The sequence below is a fragment of the Schistocerca nitens genome, chromosome 1 (assembly GCF_023898315.1).
Source record: "Schistocerca nitens isolate TAMUIC-IGC-003100 chromosome 1, iqSchNite1.1, whole genome shotgun sequence".
NCBI lineage: Eukaryota > Metazoa > Arthropoda > Insecta > Orthoptera > Acrididae > Schistocerca > Schistocerca nitens.
Genome location: NC_064614.1, coordinates 470,118,722 through 470,137,097, shown reverse-complemented (window position 1 = coordinate 470,137,097; position 18,376 = coordinate 470,118,722). Strand labels below are relative to the sequence as shown.

General features: G+C 39.6%; 1 protein-coding gene across 2 annotated transcripts in view; it reads left to right on the top strand.

Moving 5' to 3' along the window:
* LOC126251906 (protein SCAI) overlaps positions 1 to 18,376 on the top strand; it is a 97,364-nt gene that overhangs the window by 68,226 nt on the left and 10,762 nt on the right. For both annotated transcript variants that reach the window (XM_049952644.1, XM_049952636.1), the window contains exons 12-14: positions 5,194 to 5,348; positions 5,431 to 5,601; positions 5,688 to 5,788. In XM_049952644.1, coding sequence (XP_049808601.1) covers positions 5,194 to 5,348; positions 5,431 to 5,601; positions 5,688 to 5,788 — 427 coding nt within the window. The remainder of the gene's footprint in view (positions 1 to 5,193; positions 5,349 to 5,430; positions 5,602 to 5,687; positions 5,789 to 18,376) is intronic.

Here is an 18,376-nt window from a genome sequence, read left to right as displayed (position 1 = left end):
CTCAAAGAGCATAGAAGCAACTAAGGAACATAAAAATCTTATATGCTTGCTGCTCCACAGCTTGTAAGTATTTTTTAAAGGATAAAACAATGGAAAATCCAGGATGGTATGTAACAATATTATGAAAAGGGTAGTTGCTACTCACCATATAGCGGAGATGCTGAATCGAGGATAGGCACAACAAAATAAGCTTTAGAACAACAAGTCCTTTGCCAAAAACAGATCACACACACACACACACACACACACATACACATACCAGTGGGCACGCGCAAATGCAAATGCAAACACAACATGACTGCAGTCTCTGGCAGCTGAAGCCACACTGCGAGCAGCAGCAGCAGCAGCAGCAGCAGCAGTGCATGACGGGAGATGCAACTGGGTGGGGGTAAGGAGGAGGCTGGGGTGGGCGGTGGGAGGTATAGTGGGGTTAGGGGTGGCGGGCCGTGATGTGATATGCTGCTGGGGAGTGTGCAGGGACAAGATGGAGAGGGTAGGGCAGCTAGGTGCAGTCGGGAGGTTGAGATGGTTAGACGGTAAGCAGCGGAGAGGTGGCGGGTCGGGGGTGCGAAAAGACTGCGTGTGTTTGTCAATGACAATGGTAAGGACAGTGACTAATGAAGGTTGAGGCCAGGAGGATTACGGGAACGTAGGATATATCACAGGGAGAGTTTCCACCTGTGCAAATCAGAAAAACTGGTGTTGGTGGGAAGGATCCAGTCCATATGGCACAGGCTGAAGCAGTCATTGAAATGAAAAATGTTGTGTTGGGCAGCATGCTCAGCAGCAGGGTGGTCCAGTTGTTTCTTGGCCACAGTTTGTCAGTGGCCATTCATGCGAACATACAGTTTGTTGGTTGTCATACCCACATAGGATGCAGCAATGCTGATATCACAACTAGCCCTGCCTTTGGTGGGATAGGTGATGTTTGTGACTGGACTGGAGTAGGTGGTGGTGGAAGGATGTATGGGACAGGTCTTGTATCTAGGTCTATTACAGGGATATGAGCCATGAGGTAAGGGGTTGGGAGCAGGAGTTGTAGGGATGGACGAGTATATTGTGTAGGTTCGGTGGATGGCGGAACACCACTGTGGAAGGGGTGGGAAGGATAGTGGGTAGGACATTTCTCATTTCAGGGCACGGCGAGAGGTAGTTGAAACCCTGGTGCAGAATGTAATTCAGTTGCTCCAGTCCAGGGGGGTGCTGAGTTACGAGGAAAATGCTCCTTTGCAGCTGGACGGTGAGACTTAGGGATTTGGTGGAAGACTGGAAAGATAAGGCATGAGAGATTTGTTTTGTACAAGGTTGGGAGGATAATTATGGTCTGTGAAGATCTCAGTGAGACCCTTGGTATGTTTTGAGAAGGACCGCTCATCACTGCAGGTGCGATAACCATGGGTGGCTAGGCTGTACAGAAGGGGCTTCTTGGTATGGAACAGGTGGCACCTGTCGAAGAGGAGGTGTTGCTGGTGGTTTAGTAGGTTGGATATGGACAGAGGTACTGATGTAGCCATCTTTGAGGTGGAGGTCAACATCAAGGAAGGTGGCTTGTTGGTTTAAGTAGGACCAGATGAAGCAAATGAAGCAGAAGGTATTGAGGTTCTGGAAAAATGTGGATAGATTATCCTCACCCATGGTTCCTACCACAAAGATGTCATCGAAGAATCTGAACCAGGTGAGGGCTTTAGGACTCTGGGTATTTAGAAAGGATTCCTCTTGATGGCGTGTGAATAGGTTGGCATAGTTTGGTGCCATATAGAGTGTCCATAGCTATACCCTGAATTTGTTTGTAGATAATGGAATTTGTCAGGCATTGCGAAAGATAGTGCTCAATAGCGGTAAAGCCAGGGGCATTCGGGACGTTAGTATAAAGGGAGATGGCATCCTGGGTGGCTGGCTTTGTGGACTTTACAAAGCATGTAGAATGTAGGAGTGTGTGGAGTGGTAGGGATGAGCAGAGACATGGACTCCAGGGAGAAATTCTGGAATGTGCCTAAGGATTTGAGGAGAGACTAGAGATCCTGATGCATTTCTGGAATGGGGTCACTGTGGCAAGGTCTGTAGGTGGATGTATCTGACAGCAGGCAGAGTTCTTCTGCCAGGTAATCCTTGTGGTTCGAAACAACAGTGATGGAGTCTTTGTCCACAGGTAGGATTATAAGGGTGGGATCAGTTTTTAAATGGTGGACTGTGATTCTTTATGCAGATGTAAGGTTAGCTTGCATGTTGAGGGATTTAGGGAATGATGATGAGGCAAGGTTCGAGGTTACAAAATTCTGGAAAGTTAACAGGGAGTGATTTGGAGGCAGTGGAGGAGTGAACTGAGTCAGCCAGGGTTCAGCATTGGTTTTTTTGTTGAGTCTGATCAGTAGGATTGGTGGCGAGAAAGTGTTTCCACAGTAGGGACCAGGGTAAGGAGCGAATGTCTTTAACCAGTCCTGCCTTATTGTATTTGGTAGTGGGGCAAAAGGTGAGGTCTTTGGAAAGTGGGAGGGAGTTTGGAGGGTGGGGTAAATGTAGTAGGTCTGCAAGACAGGGTTTGTCAGCTATGAGGGGACATGGGGGAGGTTTGGAGGTTGTTGTAGGATGTTCTCTGTCCTGTAACCAATATGCAGAACAGAGAATACTTTAGGATATGCATTATACACAATGTACATAAGAGTCACGCATATAACATGACTGGAGAATATAAAATTTATCACACACAGTGATAAATTTTATTTTGGGCAGTGAGAAACTTAAGAACGAGGCTTAGAGAACATATTAATTTTAATGAACCCGATACTTCTGCATTTTGTCCTCATTTAAGAGAATGCGAGCACTTTGTTAATGACATCACAAAAAACAGCACCATTCTTCACAAGTAGAAAAATGCTGATCACTGAACATCTTCAAAGAAATTGAGATACATACTCACATGATAATACACTCTGACAGTATCCTTGATGAGAAGATATAGAAAATAAGATGTATATGCAGAACTTTAACTGTGTTTTAATGAAATGGGTTCAGATTAGAGTTCCCTTTGTTGCCTTTATGGAAAGTTAACTAATTTCACAGGGTATGTTGGTTTATCGGTAGATCTAGGTCCAAATTGACAACCTCATTTTAAGAAAGACACAGATTTTGCATTATGCCCATCTTACTCATTGTGTTGTTTATCACAGTAAAAATTAATTTTTATGTCTTCATATACATTCAAGACTTACATACTTTATATGTTTTAGTCTTATCTACTAATTGCCTAAATGGATGTCACAGATATGTCTAAACATGATCTCAGGGATAACGAGAAATCTATAATATAGACTCTATGGTCTATCTGTAGTGCCAGACGAAAGAAACTACTTGAGGTATTTGATCCTCACTGTAGTGGGTCCTCGCAAGGCTAGATTTACTTCTGGAGAAGGCTGAGTACATACTACTACACACACAAAACATATGAAATCTCTTTATTAAAATGTGCACAATCTGAGCTACTTTACGTGGAAACAATCCATGTCCACTGGAATATCACTTATGTATTTGTTACTGTCTCTGAACTCTAACTTATCACTTGATACATACAGAATGAAAGTCGTCTCTCCATATACAATTGGCTGTTAACTTCGATATACAATTCTGGTAGCTAATACAACTCATGCTGTTGGCTCTGAAGTAAGGTGATGCTATTGTCGTAAACAATGATGTGGGCCTAAGTGACACTGCGCTATGATGTAATTGCTTTTCCAGCAGTGGCGGCATATGGAATCACTTGAGGACGTGTCCACACCAACACCTCTCATTCATTGCTGTATCAGGCAGCGACTGGTCTTACTTGTGGTTTCTTCATGAGATACCAACATTGATGTGGGACCTCTTTCTGTGGATGACACCAACACTATCCATCAGTTCCACATTTACTTGCTGTGACAGTAGTGTCCAGTGTGACTGGGAAATGTTACTGTTTAACAATTAATAGCTGTAACATGTACACATGATGACTAGTGTACTGTGAGATAGGACAGACCTTAGATGCTATCATAACCACATAGACATGGTTATAAGTAGATTATAAATATCCATGACATTCTGTGTTTTCTGGATTGACATAAATTTTGACACCAAAGAGAATTTGTAATATATCTGATATAGAGGTCTATAATATGTAAGAAAATTAATGTTTCTGCTGTCGTATACAATTTTTATGTTGATGTAGATATAGATATGTATACAACTGTTTGTTTGTCCTCTGTATCAGATGCTACTGATGATGATGGCCTCACTGTCCGAATACCAATCGGGCAATTAAATATTTTACATGCAGCTCATGGTTATAACAGGAAGTCTTTATCAACTAAATAATGGCAGAAAACATTAAAAAATAACTGATTTCACTGTCTTAACCTAATTTCTCAATTAATGGTGTGATTTAAATTCCTGGAACATAAAATACTCGGTGTGCCTATTTTTCATTGCAGACATCCTGGTATGCAATGTGGTTGATTACTTAATTTTGAAGCATCTTATCTAATGTGGTCAATAATGATGATAGCCTCTTCCATATAAAGGTGTAATGGTGTGATGTGAGACTGTAAGATGCAAACGAATCAAATTATCTTCCCTCCAACCTCCTCCTTGGGCCAGTATTTTCTTAAAATGTGTAAAGACTGCATGGTGGCCAAAATGTGACTCCCAAAATAATGGTTTTCATTTTCTACATAAAATTAAAACATTTACCAAAAAGCTGACTGTAGTAATACACATTGCTTTGCTTTATTTGTGTAAAATACTTTTTGGAGAGCCTTGACAGATGACACACATACTTTTAGTATCTATTTCTCTCCTCCTCTGGCTAATGCGACCTTTCACGCCGAACAAGATTCTGAATATGCCTACAGAACATGGAACATAGTGACCAGGTGGTTGGATTACAGCTGGCCTGCTTAACTCTCTTGAAATGTCAGGCATGAAACTTTTTTAGTTAGAGTATTAGTAGAAAGTCTTTTTTTCTGTAGATACAATGCTGTAAGAGTAGTAAAAGGAACCTTTCAGGTAGTTAGTTACATGTGTTGTATCTTTAAAGTTTCACCCATATAGTGTAGTTAGGAAGACTTGCAGTGTGTTGGGAAGACTTTTGTAAACAGTTTTCTTCCATATCATTATATTTTCCATGAGACAATTTTTTGCAACATATTTTTGTATTTCCTTCAGCTTGTATCCTGGTGACCTCTATCCTTTCACAAGAAAGCCGCTGTTTGTAATTGTGGATTCGGACAACAGTTTTGTGTTTCAACATATCCCACGCTACTTTGGACAGCCTCTTGTAGTGTTGATGTCACCTCAGGACCTGCCACCAGCCTTTCAGGGTAAATTTCTCAAATAATTCTGAGGCCAGATTTTCCATGCCTGCTGCACTGTGATATTTTATTTTACTTCTTCTGTTTTCAGATCATCAGCACAATGGAAGTCTCTTCACACTTTTCCTTCACAGTCCACTGACAGCCTTCTGTTTCATTTGCAACATTCTGAATATTCCTATACACTTATGGGAAAGATGCCAGTCATATATTGACAGATTTGTAACAGAAGCAAGTAGACTGTTTACTCGCTGCAGAATCGGTTAGTGAACATGTAATCTCATTTATTATTGTTGCCTAATCATACTGCATACCTCCTCATTTATAAATGCTTTTCTTTTTTTCCAGATTCTGCGTATTTACAGTTCTTTGGAGATGATTTCTTACGATTGCTACTACTGCGGTACATTTTCTGTGATGTAGTGCTTCATCTACACAGATCTTTTAAGGTTTGTGTTTCAAATTTAATTCATTACCAAACAATCCTCTTAGAACTTTTCAGGAATGAAATGAATACGTAAAAGCTCTGTAGAATATAGGAGCAAAATTTGGTAATTTTATTGTGATCATGGTATGTACGAGGGAAGGAGAAATTTTCCTTGTACGTTAGAGAGAGTGTTGATATTAATGAAATTTTATTTGTACAGGTACATGTTACATAATAATATACATATGTCAGGTTTCAACTTGTTCATGTGTTGTTGTCAAGTCCCATGTTCTGTGTACGTTTCATGGGAAAAATTTGGCTAAGTGCAGGTAGGACTCGCACACTGAGAATTCCATACAGACTTAATTATGTATGCAGGCAGTTCATCCAGGCTATGAATCGAGCATCTTGGTGGTTTTTGCCATTTATTGACATTGATACTTGCAAGATATTGGTCCCAGGGACTCTTAAGACTTTTGAGAATGTTTTAATTTCAAATTTGAAGTCGGATAACAAATGACAAACTTTTTCATGTCATATAGTTAAAAATTAACAATTTTCATATTTTTTTCGCTTCTTGCCGAATTCCATGATTCCAGGTCAATGGTCACAATTGATCAGTGAGTTTGCGAGTATCAAAATATGTGACATAGATGGCCATAGCTCTTGCTTATGTTGATTTAGAATCGTAAATTTATAGACTGCCAAGAGACTATAAATTTGATACATCTACCCATTCCTGGGAAAAAGGAGGCTTAACAGAAGAACAGACAGACAGAAAGAGAGTCAGATAACAAATACCATTTTTTTTATTTATTTATTTTTATTTATTTATTTTTTTTTCATATGCTCTGATTATAAATCCACAATTTTCAGATTTTTTTTTCCCTTTACTGTACAGTGAAACATTGCTTCTTTCAAAATTTGTGATTCTGGTGAATAGTAGGTTTTGATGAGTGAGTTTATAAGTATATAAAAATGATATAAATGGCCATATTTCTTGATTCCATTGATGTAGAAGCTTCAAATTTTTACACATTCAAGTGACTGTAGACCTTAGTGAATAGTAAATTTCAACCTGGTACTTGTACCCATTCCTGAAGAAAAGGGTTTCCAATAGTTAGACAGATGGACAACACCCTACTTACCAGATTTAGCACTCTCCAACTTCCACTATTCCCACACCTACAGAAATTTGTGGCTGTGAAACCCCTTTTACTTCCTCACATTTCCATGTCTAAAGAAATTTGTTACTGTAAAACATTTTCTGTCCAATGGAGAGGATATGGCCGTCATAGATATGGTTCCTGAGGATTTTCCACAGTCATATTTTAGTGTTGGAAATTACTCATTAGAAGAACCTTGGATAAAAAGTACATTGACTTCATCAAAAAATAAGTGTGTTTTTTTCCTTAAAAACTTCCACTGCCAACCAGGAAAATTTCTCTATATTTTACACACACAATACTGGGAACTGAGTAACCTGCTTTTCTTACATAACCTTGCCCAACCTAACCCTCTCTCCTCCCTGAGGAAGGAACTAATAGTTTCAGAAGCTAAAATAGTGTCTTGTATTTTTATAGGTGTGTATTGGCAATACTAAATACAGGGTGATTACAATTAAAGTTAAACTTTCAAACTGCTGTAGCAATAACACCACTGGTCAGAATGACGTCAAATTGCAATGGAATATTATCGGAGAAGGGGGAAAACGTATGGCAGATGAAAAATAAAGCAATAGATGGCGCTGTAAGCATCATAATTTAATAGTGGTCGACTACAAATGACAAATGAATCATACAACAATGCCTAAGGTGTACATTTGACATTAAACAAACTGTATTACTCAGTGTGCATGGGTGTACAGGTCTGATACTGTTAGTTACGTAAGCCCATCCACCACGGAAAGGTCATACTACATTGGATGGGAAAACTCGTTTTTAATTGTCCTGAGGCCAAAAACCGCATAAAAAACATTATTCACATCGATTTTTAATTGTCCTGAGGCAAAAACGCATTAAAAGCATCAATCAAAATCAAATCGGATTATTAATTTCCAGGTGACTGGCACAAAACATGTTTAATATGCTGTCCACCATTTTCTGCAACAAGTTGAAATCAAGAAACAGCATGTTCCACAACTGATCAGAATGTTTCCAGGATCATGTTCAGCATATGTTGTGCAATGTGTACCTTCAATGCAAAGTTTGCAATAAGAACACTGAACACAAAGTCTTTCAGATAACCCCACAGCCAGCAGTCACACGGATTAAGATCAGGTGATCGGGACAACTAGGCTGTAGGGAAATGGTGGCTGATAATTATAGCATTTCCAAATTGGTGCTTCAGCAGGTGCTTAGTTGGATTTGCAATGTGCAGAGGTGCACCATCTTGCATAAAAATGATCGCATCCACACTGTTGAAGAGCTGGAATGATGTGCTTGCGCAAAAGACGCTCATAGCACACCGAGTGAGGTGGCGCAGTGGCTAGCACACTGGACTCGCATTCGGGAGGATGACGGTTCAGTCTCTCGCTCCAGGCAAATGCCAGGATGGTTCCTCTGAAAGGGCACAGCCGACTTCCTTCCCCGTCCTTCCCTAATACGATGAGACAGATGACCTCGCTGTCTGGTCTCCTTCCCCAAAACAACCCAACCCAACTCATAGCACTTACCAGTGACGATACTGGTAACAGGAAAAAATATGGTCCTATGATAAATGATACTGTAAACCTGCACCACACAGTGACCTTTTCAGGATGAAGTGGTACTGGTTGATTTGTGTGTGGATTTTCCATTGCCCTTATTCAGCAATTCTGTTTATTGACATATCCTGTCAGATGGAAGTGGGCTTCGTCTGTCCACAAAAATCTTCCACTACCAATCATTGTCCACTTCCATGCAAGCAAGTGGACAATGATTGGCAGTGGAAATTCTAAAGCAAAGGTCTCGCTCACTGGCAGGTCAACAGGAAGCAGTTTGTGCACATGGGTAATTTTGAATCGATAGCAATGAAGGATGTTTCGTAGGACTTTGTGCAGCATGCTCATGGGTATGTCCAATGTCCGGGAAATTCTCTGTGCACTTCACGTTTGCACACCACCACTCATCTCCTCCAGCATTGCTGTAGTCACAGCTTCCACTGACATTGAATCAATTCATTTTCTCCAGATCCTCAGCAGTCATTGGACCAATGCCTTTTCAGACGCTTCGGTGTCCAGAACTTCTGCAGAGCGATGTGTGCACAGTTATCATTCTTGTAATACAGCTTTACAAGCAGAGCACAATCTTGCATTGAGACAGTCATGGCGAATGTCGCAGACGTGAAAGGTGGAAAAGCCGTGTACCCAGCGTATTTATACCAAATTCAGTGGGTTGTGCACATGACAGGTGTTTTCATTTACATATTCTGACACATACAGCGCAATCTATTGATAAGTTTTCACTCTCTTTCTTCTGCCACAAGTTTTCCCCCATCTCCAATAATATTCCATTGCAAGTTGATGTCATTCTGACCAGTGGTGTTTTTTCTACAGTGTTTTGAAAGTTTAAATTTAATTATAATCTACCTGTATTTCACCTCTTGATGGGGAGTACTGGACAGCAATTGTGTTTCACAATTTTATATTCTCAGAGGTGGAGAAAAATAACCTGATAATAAAGTTGGAGCAGGATAGGGGGTATCGGATTCAGTAAAGGTTTCCAAGTAAACATAGGTCAGAAATGCACCGTTTGGAACTTCAGACATGAAATGACAGCCATTCAGTGATGAGCTAGCAGAAGTGTGTGCATTTTAAGTTTCTTGCCCCAGGTAATACCCTTCGTGCTAAAGAGCTTAGTTACTAATTAAATTAATTGAAGATAATAGTTTCACTTGAGCAGTCAGAGGTAGCCAAACTTTAATTTCTCATCAGTGGGTGGTTGCATTAGACACAGGTTTTCCATATTGCCTACTGGTAAAGCTTGACTACTAATTCAATTTCAATAAAACAATCGCAATGCCACTAATTTATTCAGATAGTAAAATGTACTGCAAAACCAGCACTGGAGTTAGGTAGTTGACATGAGGTAGCGTAAGTTGCAATATTATTAATAATGTAATCTAAATGTTACGTGCTTTAATTTTTATTAATTTACAGAGACCACGAATGGACTTTTATTTCAACAAATACAATAGATTTGTGAGTGTAACTAAGACAGTGAGAAAGAAAATGGAAATTAAATTTAAAAATGTCCTTTCTTTCTCAAATCACATTTTTTACAACAAATACTCAAAATTCCTTTCCAACATCATTACAAGGTTGACTTAGTGGAAGAAAAGATGGGTGTACCCTCTCAAAAATTTCAAGCATTTTGCGAAATATTGTCATGGTATCGGAGACTACTGTGACCAGCTCTTTACTTGTTTGACTGGTGTCTGGTAGATATAGTTTTTCATAAAATACCAAACAAAAAAGTTCAGTGGTGTTAAAACAGTTGATTTAAAGACCACTCTTGAGGCCACCATACGCAACCCACCTGTACCCGAACATTTTCTTCAACTGTTGCCGGCTGCCAGAGTGAAATGTTGGAACAGTGTCCTTTGACATTTTCCAAAAGACTGTCATCCAACAATATGAGAAATTTCATTTTGGAAAAAGCTGTAAATAATTGTATCCATTTAATCAAGGAGGCAGAGTGAAAGGTCTAGTTAATTTGTCACATATGCCTACACTGAAAACCTTTCCCATGGTGACCATGTTCTTGAATGGACATTGGCTTAATTCCGAGGCACAAAAATCTGCTTGCCTTGAATAAACTTCTAATGTCAAATCTTGGACTTTTATGTATGGTAAGGGTGTCAACCATTTCCCTCTGTGATATTCAAAACTAGTTAATAAATGACATTGAGTTTCTGAGCTGTTGCTCGGATGCTGGTTCAAGGCATTGTTTTGAAACACTGGATTATTTCGTAATCAAGTTCCAGAGTCCTTATTCTCTTGCATCATCCTGTATTGGCCTTTTATGTGCAAACATGTCTTCCAGTGGTCTGCAGTCTTAAAGATGTTGACTGCTGGTGGTCTTCTGTTTCGAAAATGTTCAATCTATCTTCTTCTCATACCTACAGCACTGCTTCCCACTGTTCTGTAAACATTGTGAATATTGGCTAGCTTCTTGTTTGTGTGCCTGTTCCTAATAAGCGGTGCGGCATGCAGCAGCAAGTGCAATGGAACACAACAGTCACAACATACTGCTGCAGCAGAAGCAGCAGCAGCTGAGTAAGCCAAATCTTACCAATGGATCTTTTCCAACACATTCACCCACCAGACAAATTTCCACATGCTGCTAGCTGATTGGCTGTCATATTATGGCTATACCTGCACAGTAGTGCCTTCCTACTGTGATCATTTGAAAATTTTTCTGAGTATGATTTCTTAGTATGCTTTGACATTTTCATCAGCGTTTTTTGTTTTGTGTGTGTGTGTGTGTGTGTGTGTGAGAGAGAGAGAGAGAGAGAGAGAGAGAGGATTCTGTGGCCCCTAAAATACATTGCCATAGGTTACCAAAAAGTCATACATACGATATATAAATTCCCTATTAATTGATATAAATCCACCTGATGATGGGGTATAATAATCTGAAACTGACAGTGTAAATTTTAATATAATAAATATGACTGGTTTCAGCAATTTGTATTTTGTTGTTGTTGTGGTGGTGGTGGTGGTGGTGGTGGTGGTTTCCAGTCTGAAGACTGATTTTGTGCAGCTGTGCTGCTAGTCTATCCTGTGCCATCCTCTTCATCTTTGCGTAACTACTGCAACCTACATCAGTTTGAGCTTGCTTGTTTATTCAAGCTTTGGTCTCCCTCCCTGTACAATGACAATTCTCTCCATTACCAAAATGAGATTCCTTGATGTGTCATGATGTGTCCTATCAACTGAACCCTTCGTTTATTCAAGATGTGCCATAAATTTCTTTTTTCTTCTCATTAATTATTTGATCTAACATACTATCAGCAAACTGAAGGATGTAGCTAATGTGTTTAACAGTTATTTTTTAAACATAACACAAAAAACTTGTTGAGCCAAATGTCACCCATAAATATGCCACACACCTGACCTGAAAATTTGAACAGTTAAATAACACAATATTTCTCATGCCAACTACCAGTAATAGGCAGGAAGTACAGAAAAAAAATCAAGGTTCTAAAATCAAAAAATTCCTTACGAATTGATGATGTGTTAGATTTTGTTGAAAAAAAGTACAAACAAACCTGCCCTCAGCTGCCAGCTTCCCAACATGATTAAAAATTGCTGAAGGCAAACTACTTCACAAAAAGAGAACCCAAGAATAGGTTCAAACTATAGAGCTGTTTCTCTACTGTCTGTATTTTTAAGGTATATATATAGAGATTTTTTTTAAAAAAAAGACTGCCTAATTTGTTAAATAAATATCATATGTCAATAGAGTCACAACACGTTTTTAGAACAAAAAAATCACACCCCTGAAACAGCAGTCTTTTCTATATGAAACAGTATAGACCCTAGATAGGCAGGAACATACTTACATCATTTTCCTAGACTTATCAAAAGCCTTCAATACTGCCAATTGTGATAAATTACTTATTAAGATACAGAATTGGGTTATTAAGAGAGCAGCATGAAATTTGTTTAAATCATACCTCCATGAAAGAAAACGGCCCATAGAGATAACACATGAAGCAAATGGAACAGTCAGTACTCATCAGTCAAAGTTATTAGTGGTCAAACATGGAGTTCCACAAAGTTCCCTATTGTGTACATTCCTGTATTTAATGTATGTATATGATTTAGATAGAAAACCAAACAATGGAAAATGTAACAATATTATGAGAAGGAAAGTAGCTACTCACCATATAGCGGAGATATTGAGTCGCAGATAGGCTCAACAAAAAGACACACAAGTAAAGCCGTCGGCCATTGGCTTTCATCAACAATACACACACACACACACACACACACACACACACACACACACACAGACATGACTGCAGTCTCAGGCAACTGAAGCCACACTTAGATAGAAAAAGCAGAAACAGAAAACTATACTAATTTGCAAATGACACCACCATTTTAATTCCAGTAAATATCAAAGAAAATTTTCAAAACAATTTTAAGGCTGTCACGGAGAATATAGCAGAGAACTATGATGCAAACTGTATTAATGAAAATTCTGGAAAAAACCTGTTACAATGGACATACTCACCACCCAGAATAGGACACTCACTAATTCTCATATTGAAATAAATGGGCAAACAATTTTAAAAACAGAACATACAAAATTTCTCAATGTATTGATACAACAACCATCAAATGGGATTCGCGTGTAGAGTACAGAAACAGAAAACTGAGTAAAACATGTTTCATAATGCTGATAATAAGAAACCGTAAATCATATCATAATCTTAGAACCATATATCTTACTCATGATCACTCAATATTGAAGTATGTTGTAGTATTTTGGGGAAAGTGTGGAGTAAGTTTGAAATTATTTAGATTACAGGTAAAAATCATTAGACTAATGGTAGAGATAGACCAAAGATCATCATGTAGGCCTTTGTGTACAAAAATTGAAATATTACCTCTTCCATTTAGTACATGCTAGAAAATGTGAGTATTAGTCAAGAAAAGTTAAACAGTAACAGTCCATGCATCACCTTCAATGAATCTGAACACAGCTACCACATACAACAAATAAATTATGTGCATGTACAACAGACAAATACAGCTCTATTACAGAAAGGCATATTCCATCCGAACACCAAACTGTATGATGCATTACCCAAATTCACAAAGATGATAATGAACGGAATGTTTGAAATCAACCTTGAAGGATTACTTGTTCAAGCACTGCTTCTGTACACTAAAAGAGTATCTAGAAAAACAAAACTCTACCATCAGTTAATTGTAATTGATCATAATCTGGACTGAGAGCCAAGTCACTGTATCCTCATTCCTTCACAACCTCAACACCATGCCTCCCATTTGCTTCACCTGGGCCCCCCTCAATCCAGCTTCCACCTTCCTGGACATTGACCTCTTCTTCTCTGATGGCTCCATCCACCCCTCTGCCCAGATTAAACCCACCAACCACTAACAGTACTGACTTTTCAACAGCTGCCATCCCTTTCACACCAAAAAATCACTCCCATTCATCCTGGCCGTCTGGGGACAGTGTATATTCAGTGACAAGGACTCCTTTTCCCAGTATGCTGAAGATCTCAGAAAGGCCTTCACAAACAGTTACTATCCTCCAGACCTAGTCTGAAAACAGATTTCGGGTGCCGTACCCTCCACATCCACAATCCTCCCGCTACAGTCATGAACCAGCTACAAAGGAACACCCCCTTCATCACACAATATCACCCCAGATTGGAACAACTGAACCACATCCTTCATCATGCCTTGAAATGAGGGACATCCTACCAACGACCATTCCCTTCTCCCCTCCTCCTAAAATGGTGTTCCGTCACCCATCCACCCTCTACAACACCCTAGTCCATTCCATTGCACAAAATGCCTCTCCCAATCCCATCCCCTTTCCAGGGATGACTTCCCTGTGGAAGATCCAAGTGAAGGACCTGCCCAGTCCACACACCCAGCACTTCTTACCCCTGTCCTTTCACAGGTGTATCCTAACCCACTAGAAGCCTGGCCTCCTGTAAAAGTAGCAATGTCATATCCGCACTCTGCTGCAGTCATTGCGCAGCGTTTTAGTGACGTGCTGTCCCCACACTCGCTATCAAAGTTTTTGTCCCCTCTGTCCTATTACCTCCTCCCAAATCGTGTTCCCTCACCTTGATTGTGTGCTACTATCTGTCAACACACCCACTGGTGTTTTCTCCTTCTCTGCTCCTCTCCTTTTCTGCTACGTGCCCCCGTCCCCACAGCCTCCTGACACTACACCTGGTAGCATTGTCTTGCCACTATCTAGTCCCTGCACGTTCCACCAGGCAATGCTCATTTCTCTCGCTCAACTGTACCCTAGTGAACTCCCCTCCCCCTACCCCTCCCCACGCTACTCTGGAATCCTTGCTTCCATTTGATGCAGTTGCATCCTGGAGCGGCCGGAAATCGGAAATAGTGCTTTTGTGTGTGTGTCCCCTCCCTCCCTTCTCTGAAGAATGCTTTGGCCGGAAGTTCAAAGTGTAACAGTCTTTTCATTGTGGCTGTCTGCAATTCAACATGTCATCTTTACGGTTAGTAGCAATCCACAGTTCACCAACTTGATAAAAGGATGGTAATTAAAAAAGTGAAACTAAGTGAAAGAATGTGGAAACAAAAAAGATGTGATGCTGTATACAAATGAATGACACACAATAGCAAAAGGCTTTAAACTACTGCAATGAACTTATGCCCAGAATAGAAAGTGCCACATGAGGAAGCCTTTCAAACATAGTTCACTGTGAATCTGAAGTACGGTATGAATTTATTTTCCAATGTTCATGATGAATTTAAGGAAAAGTGCTAGTACCAACTTACGACAGGGTAGTATTCCTTTGGATTTTGGTCTAGCAGTTAAATGTACTGGTCAAATGTACTGCCACCAAACCACTCATTATGAATAGTATAGCTTGTATACGAATGGTGTAGCGGTTTTTTTTTTTTTTTTTTCTGCTCACTAACTTAGTGATATTAGCTGACTTTTGTAAAACTGATTTGATGGTGCAGAGCAGCGCCAGGGTAAGTGTATTGCTCAAATAATCTGTCCCTTGGTTGCCATATGAAAGTGTAACAGAATCAGTGAACTTTCATATTAATATTCTACGTTTGGTTGGTAATTGTACGGCATTTCCCATCTGTGTTTTGTTACATTTGTTTTGCTTTTTGTTGTAGTATGAAATAAAATTGCATCACAAGTACTTACATTGCTGAACATTGATACATTTAGCTGATACTGTGCAGAGGCAGTGTGGAGGAATCGGTTTACCTCTTTTTGCATGACTTGACCTCATCACATGAATAATTTTGACAGATAAGTTGTAAATCAGTTGGGATTGAGAAGCAAATGTTTTGTTGTTTAGGCCAGCATAAAATTTCAAATCACTTGAATGTTTCCTGACTAATAAATTTTTGAAGTCTTTCATTTTTAAACATGCAGTAGTAAGTACTATAGAGTCTGGAAGAATGAATATGGTAGATAATAAGTAAGCTGAACATGAGCCTGCTCGGCTAGTCACACGGTCTAAAACGCTGCTTCCCGAGCGGGAAGGCGTGCTGGTCCTTGGCATGAATCCGCCTGGCAAATTAGTGTCAAGGTCCAATGTGCTGGCCAGCCTGTGAATGGTTGTTAAGGTGGTTTTCCACCTGCCTCGGCAAATGCGGGCTGGTTCCCTTTATTCCACTTCAGTTACACTGTGTCAGCGATTGCTGCGCAAACAGTGTCCACATATGCGTACACCATAATTACTCTACCACACAAACATTTGGGGTTACACTCATCTAGTATATGAAACATTCCTGGGGAGGGGGGATTGTCCTCTGGGCGGCCGAACCGCACAATACATTGAACAATTATTGAACCCTGGCTTCAGTGTGGGGTGGTAGTGGGGTGGGTGGTCTGCTGTGGCCTGTTGTGGGGATCTCTCTCTTTCATTGAAATTTGCCTCAAAAATATCTTCTTACAGATGGAAATTGTATGTGCTGATGTATCTGTCATTTAAATCTACTCAAACATTGTCTTCTATGAGATAGCAGTTGACAAGGCAGAGAAAAAGGGATATAAGATCGTGTATGAGACAAAGTATTCAGTGACAAAGAAAAACGAATCCTTAATCCATTCATGTATTTTCTGTCTCTCTATATTATAAAGAGATCATCTTGGGTTCAAGGTGTGGCAAGCAGACAACATTTCATCATATGTACTGTATCCTGCCCTCACTGAATTTGCAAAGAATGTCTACTTCAGATGGGTGGTGGCCCCAGCTTTGCATGATGGCACTCCCATACTCATCCCATACATTGTCCATGACACTGGAAAGGGTATTTAATATTAGTTTCTCCATCTCGTCAACCAGTTACTCAGATGGCCATCAGTTCGTGCCTGAGTTCTTTGCAGGATTTTTTTTTTTTAATTTTTTACCCCTACCACATGTATTTCCCAGCTGTCTATGATTCTTGCATTCTCTCCGCATCTGATGCATATGAAGGGTGCAGTATGAGTAAGCAGGTAGAACATGTAATCTTACTCTCCCATACATCACCATTAAATTTATCTTAGTCTCTTCGTTATTTTCAAAAGCTTCAAGAGGTGTAAGATATACAAAAGAAAAACTTTTTACTTATTTTCATTTTCTCTTCTTCTTGGCACCTAGTCTTGCATCTAGGGGTACATTCTCACAGCTGAAATTTTGATTTAATGTTGTGGGTTCCTGATGACTAAATAACTGATGAATATTTGCCTGTATATGTCTTGAATTGTATTCTTTGTCACATTGTTAAATGTCACACCATTTTTACAATTTCCAGTTAATATTCCAAATTACATTGTTAGTTTCGATCATATAAATATGTCTGTTTCCATCAGAGACATGCCCAATCTGCGGTATTCACAATATTCCAAAATGTTTACAAAGCAAAAGAGTTTACAAACTTTCTTGACAGAAGAAGAATCTTAGCCCAGAAATATATTTTATAATTATCGTCAGATTGTGCAATTAATAGTAGGAATTTTAAGTATACCACAAATTTTGTAATTTCAAATATTTTTAAAAGAAGAGTAATTTTAACTGTACGTCCATAGTGTTACCACATTAATTTCTTTTTATACACTTTAGTCTAAAATATTATCCATCGTATACAAAATCAAATGAAATTCTTTCAGTGAAACAGCCAAGAATGTTCACCTACGCCAGATTCAGGATTAATCCTGGTATCGGCTACTTCTACAAAAAAAGGTTATGTTAGAAAAGGGTGTCCCATTACAAACTCTGCACCAAAATTGATTTCAGGCATTCCATCGCGCCGGCACTGACTCATTTGTAGCAGTGCCTACCTTCTTTTTACATGCAGAGTCCCTGTATCCAATGTTGTTCCTGTTACAGTGCCATTTGAATCTCATGCCTAGGTATAAGGGCTGTGCACAATGCTGTAGTCATTCGCCTCACCACACCATGTGAAGTTGTTGCCACACTTCTCTGTTTCTGAGATGAGATGAAATGAAATGCGCAGACTTGTCTTGCTGTGATTTGGATTCAGGTGTTCAGCCTTTTATTACAGGCAGTGTACATACAGATTCTCTGTCAGCGTCTTTTCTCACTCTGTAAACCTCAAGCTTCGAGCTGCCTCTGCTGTGTCATCAGCAGCATATATGAACTACTTGGTGTGATTTGGCACTGTACGGTGTTGGTGCCAGGACACTTCCATTTTTCTGGTTCCTGTGTTTCCTACATATGATATTCTTTGCCCAGAGGCTAATGAAGACTCTACTCTTGTGCTTAACATCATATGGGGGACCCTTCTTAGATTCCACAGCTTAATCAGTAGCTTCCTGTGACTGCTGTTGTTAAGTGGCTATCATGATGGTGAAGGAAACTCCAGTAGTCTTTTTTCCCTCAGAGCCATCCACGATAAGTTGTCGGGGTTAGTAACTGG